The 5,022-nt window shown below is 35.9% G+C and overlaps 2 protein-coding genes across 2 annotated transcripts; both read left to right on the top strand.

The window, feature by feature from the left end:
- Positions 1-649: 649 nt before the first annotated feature.
- Positions 650-2,338, top strand: LOC131053630 (LRR receptor-like serine/threonine-protein kinase EFR). Its single transcript, XM_057988238.2, has one exon. It carries the CDS (start codon positions 650-652, stop codon positions 2,336-2,338), a length of 1,689 nt encoding a protein of 562 aa, XP_057844221.1.
- A 633-nt stretch (positions 2,339-2,971) lies between these two features.
- LOC131053629 (putative leucine-rich repeat receptor-like serine/threonine-protein kinase At2g24130) lies at positions 2,972-3,746 on the top strand. The gene is made up of 2 exons (XM_057988237.1): positions 2,972-3,182; positions 3,292-3,746. Exons 1-2 carry the CDS (start codon positions 2,972-2,974, stop codon positions 3,744-3,746), a joined length of 666 nt encoding a protein of 221 aa, XP_057844220.1.
- Positions 3,747-5,022: the final 1,276 nt, after the last annotated feature.

The raw sequence follows: 5,022 nt of genomic DNA, 5'->3' as shown, positions 1-5,022 counted from the left end.
AATTGACTAACCTATCACTAACACACTGTACGACAGGTCTATTTTGGAGATAGAATAGCTGCAACCATTTTCCACGGATGCATCTATTTTGGCTCCAAAAAGGCAATACGGAGTGACTAACACGCGTGTTAGTCCCACGTTTTACATCGTCGATTTTGAAGTTAACGATTGCGATTGACTAACCTATCACTAACACGCTGTATGACAGGTCTGTTTTGGAGATAGAATAGCTACGACCCATTATGTTTACATTGATACTAATCATCAAGGACAATGATTCATGAGGGGGGTGTGGTATTCCGTATGTGGTCGCAGCTATTCTATCTCCAAAACAGACCTGTCGTACAGCGTGTTAGTGATAGGTTAGTCAATCGCAACCGTTAACTTCAAAATCGAAAGTGTAAAACGCGCGACCAACACGCGTGTAAGTCATTCCGTACTGCCTTTTTGGAGCCAGAATAGACACATCCGAAAATTACAAGCGGTACCCACGCACTCTGCGTATTTTATTTATATGAAAACTACTTATCACAAATTTCTTAGTGAACCCAACCATCATACTTCCTCTGCTACTCTAACAATGAAGATCATGATGATGAATCCTCTGCTACTCTTTCTCTCTATCTCTCTCTCTGTGCTACCTCCTCACATGGTAGAGTCTTCCAATCATTCTGATGAAGAAGCTCTCATGGATTTCAAAGCTGCTATCTCTCTCGTTTCATATAATTCCTTATTCCATTGGAATCCCAATCACACCTTCTGTAATTGGACTGGCATTACATGTTCTTCTTGTCGACAGCGTGTGGTTTCCTTGAATCTCACTGGTATGGGATTACTTGGCCCCATCTCTCCCTTTCTCGGAAATCTTTCCTTCCTTAGAGTACTTGATCTCCTACATAATAGCTTCCAGGGACATATTCCATATCAGCTAGGAAAGCTATTTCGCTTGAGAAGGCTTCAGTTGTCTGCTAACTATTTAAGTAGAAGCATTCCACCTGAATTTAGTCTCCTTTCAAATTTAGAAGCCATGGGATTAGGAGGAAATGAATTGACAGGTATTATCCCACCTTTCTTAGGAAACATGTCCTTTTTGACTATCCTTGACTTGTCCGAAAATGCACTCCAAGGTGGTATTCCTGCCGAGTTGGGTATGCTTAGTAAGCTAAAATTGCTTGATCTTGGCTTCAACAACTTAATGGGGCCGATCCCCCCTGCCCTTTCCAATTGCACGTATCTCCAAACTTTGGTGACCTATTATAACCACTTGAACGGCCCAATTCCATTGGAGTTTGGAAGGCTGTCAGAGCTGCAAGAAGTACTTTTGTGGCAAAATCAACTCAGTGGAGAAATGCCCCGCTCAGTGGGGAATTGGACTCAGCTAGAAACACTGGAGTTGGAGATCAACCAACTGAGCGGCACAGTGCCTTTGGAAATTGGTAAAATGCAGAAGCTGAGATGGTTATCTTTGCGGGGAAATCATTTTGTGAGTGGAAGCAGCGGTCTGCCTATTCTAACAATGCTAACTAATTGCTCCAGCTTGGATAATCTTGATTTAGCAAACAATCATCTCACTGGTGTCTTGCCCACTTCAGTTGGTCGCCTTTCAAATTCACTCTCTTCTTTAGCTCTGAACTCAAATGAAATTGGGGGAAGCATACCAAATGAGATTGGTAACCTGACAAACCTGAGAGAATTAGCTCCAAGTGTAAACCGATTCAATGGGACCATTCCATCTGCACTCGGCAAACTTCCAAATCTGGAAAGATTATATGTGAAGTCAAACAATTTGCAGGGAAGAATTCCAAAAAGTTTTGGCCAATCAAAAAGGCTTGGATTTTTGACACCGAGTAAGAATATGCTTTCAGGACAAATTCCAGATAGTCTAGGCGAGCTTCCACAATTAAGAGACCTTTTTCTTTATCGCAATCAACTATCAGGCAAAATACCTGCCAGTTTAGGGAAATGTAAGACATTGGAGAGGGTGGACTTTTCCCACAACAAACTAACAGGAGACATACCTCCTGAAGTTGCAGGTCTTCAAAATATCGAGTTTTTTTCCAATGTTTCCAACAATTTCTTGCAAGGTTCTATTTTGGAAATGAGTAAAATGGTTATGGTTTTAGCTATAGATCTTTCTCAAAACAATTTCTCGGGTGTCATTCCTAGTGCACTAGCAAGCTGCAAGGGTTTGGAATATCTAAATCTTTCTTGGAATGCATTTAAGGGGCCAATCCCTGCATCACTAGCAGATCTGCAAAATCTGCAGTACATGGATCTTTCTCGCAATAATTTGTCAGGTATGATACCGGTGACTTTCAAAAAGATGAAAATGCTCTGACATCTCAATCTCTCTTCAAACAAGTTGACTGGAGAGGTCCCAAAGGGAGGAGCTTTCGCAACACTCGATGCCTCAGAAGTTATGGGAAATCTTGGCCTCTGTGGTGGATGGATAAACTTGCCAACATGCTCTCATTCCAATCACAAACAGCCATCAGTCCCCAAAAAGGTGATTATTCCTGTCATGGTAGGCATGTCAATTTTGATCATGTCTCTTCTATTGGTAGCATTTTCTTATAGATTATGTAGACATTCCAGTACCCCTGCTCTCAATGTATGGCCTCCAAAAATTTCATATGAAGAACTTGTAGATGCAACTGGTGGGTTTAGTGATGAAAATCTTTTAGGAATTGGTAGCTTTGGGTCAGTTTATAAAGGAATTCTAAAGAATGGTACAAATATTGCTGTTAAAGCTCTCAAGTTGCAAGATCAACATGCTCACCAAAGTTTTAGCAGAGAATGCAATGCATTAAAAAGAGTTCGACATCGCAATGTAATAAAAATAATTTCAGCATGCTCCAATCTTGATTTCAAAGCCTTAATTCTTCCATTCATGTGAAGTTTAGAGAGATGGTTGTATCATTTAGACGGTGGTAGATGCCGATTAAATTTGAGTGATCGAATAAGGATAGCAATGGAGATAGCAGAAGGAATGGCATATCTTCACCATTATTGCTTTGTTCAAGTGATTCACTATGACCTCAAGCCCAATAATGTCCTATTAGGAGATGACATGACTTCATACATAGCAGATTTTGGCTTTTCCAACATTCTTTTCGGCAATTCCATGGATTCTTTGACTTCTACAGATGCACTTAAAGGTTTTGTTGGCTACATTGCACCAGGTATATATTTCTCATTATTTCATTATGCATTTTGCTAGTTTTCTTTATCTTATACATCATCAAATTCTTCAAATGATAGTCTTTGATCCTTGTTTATTTGTTATTATAGAATATGGAATAGGTGGAAAGCTTACTACAAAAGGAGATGTATATAGTTATGGAATTTTAATTCTAGAGTTGTTGACAAGGAGGAGACCAACAGATGATATGTTCACTAAAGGAATCAATCTACAAAAATGGACAGAAATGCATTTTCCAAATAGAATCTTAGATGTGGTGGATAATTGTTTGCTTATAGATACTCATGAATCAGAGACATCAATGGTAACAGAATGCCTTACTCAATTTATACAAATTGGGCTCTTTTGCACAAGGGAGTCACCTCAAGAGCGACCTGATATGACTGAGATAGTTGATAGATTAAATACAATCAGAGGTGCATTTCTTGGTACACCTAAAATTCCTCAATTACCAATAGACATCTCACCTTTTCTCAACAATACAAGATGTATAAATATGGCTGGGTCAGGGAACGATGAAGGTTCATCTACATCTACTACCTAGATCTACATAAATATTGTTGTTTTGTTTGCTAGCCAACTAGATAATAATAATTTCCATGTATTATATTTTGAACTTCATTATATATAGTGAGGAGATGAAATAATGTTTAGATTGTGATATTTATAATGTATAGAATACTGTGACATTATTTATGAAACATTTGAAATTGTGAGCAAAAAGGAGATGTGCATGTTGTTTATTTTTGGTTATATCAATCATACAAATTTAAAATTTTATAATATTAGATATATTTTATTTTTTATTAAGAAGATAATGTAATGTTAAAGTTTGTATATTTATGTTATTTTTTATATGGCTATTTTTAGATAATGATTTAATACATGTATATATTGTATTATAACACAACTTAGTGTAAAGTTGGGCTGATCATTTAGCTCTTACCTTATTCTTACACATGTACTTTGATAAAATCATTCAAGACTTGTATTTATTAAATTTCCTTGTACATCAACCTTAGCATAACTTAGCATAAGTGGTATCCATCTAGATTTAATAGTTTGCATATCCACGGTCATTTCCATCAAGTTGTGGAATTAATCATTGACTATTTAAAAGCTAAAATCAAATGTTGGTCAATTTTTGCACATTATTTTTTGATCTTGGGTTGACCAAGTATTAATCTGCATGATTTAGTTGTATGTACTAATATTTAAAGGCATTCAATTACATTCATGACATAACTCTTTAACTTTGAAGCATCATTCACATATTATTTGCATTAAGGGACGAAAACTCTTCAATTAGCATAGTAAAAAGAATCTAAATCTTCATGGTTGTCCTAGAAGCATATGTATGCTTGAAGAGAATCACAATTGTTTACCTAATTTTTAAATGAATTAAATTAATAGAATGTGTTCCCTTCTAATATTGATGATAATTTTCTTTAAGGTTTTTCTAAATATCACTAATCTTATAAATCTAAAATGAGTAGAAAAATGAATAAATTAATAATGTGAGAAATGGAGTATAGAATCACACAAAGGATGGTTGAGTTTATACATAGAAGATAAATCCACAACTATAGATGAGACCTATATTTATAGATTCAATTCCAAAAAAAGAGCCAAGATAAAATTTGAGAATTTATAAAGATAGAGAAATGCCATTCCTAGATTAGGTATTTTCCAAATCAAATAATCTTTATAAATGAAATCATTCTCTATTTGCGAAACTAAGTAACCATTGTCAAGGTTAAGAAAGACAAAAATTATTAGGGACTTGGAGCTCAAAGGTAAATTTATAAAAAAATTGAACT

This window comes from Cryptomeria japonica, chromosome 8, assembly GCF_030272615.1.
Source record: "Cryptomeria japonica chromosome 8, Sugi_1.0, whole genome shotgun sequence".
NCBI classification, from domain to species: Eukaryota; Viridiplantae; Streptophyta; class Pinopsida; order Cupressales; family Cupressaceae; genus Cryptomeria; species Cryptomeria japonica.
The sequence above is the reverse complement of the archived record's forward strand: the minus strand, read 5'-3'. Positions and strand labels throughout refer to the sequence as shown.

What these genes read in the sequence shown, in the direction of transcription:
- LOC131053630 (XM_057988238.2), top strand. Translation starts at nt 650, where the DNA reads ATGGTAGAGTCTTCCAATCATTCTGATGAAGAAGCTCTCATGGATTTC.
- LOC131053629 (XM_057988237.1), top strand. Translation starts at nt 2,972, where the DNA reads ATGGAGATAGCAGAAGGAATGGCATATCTTCACCATTATTGCTTTGTT. An exon ending in TGTTGGCTACATTGCACCAG is followed by an intron (nt 3,183 to 3,291) that starts GTATATATTTCT and finishes TTGTTATTATAG; the next exon opens with AATATGGAATAGGTGGAAAG.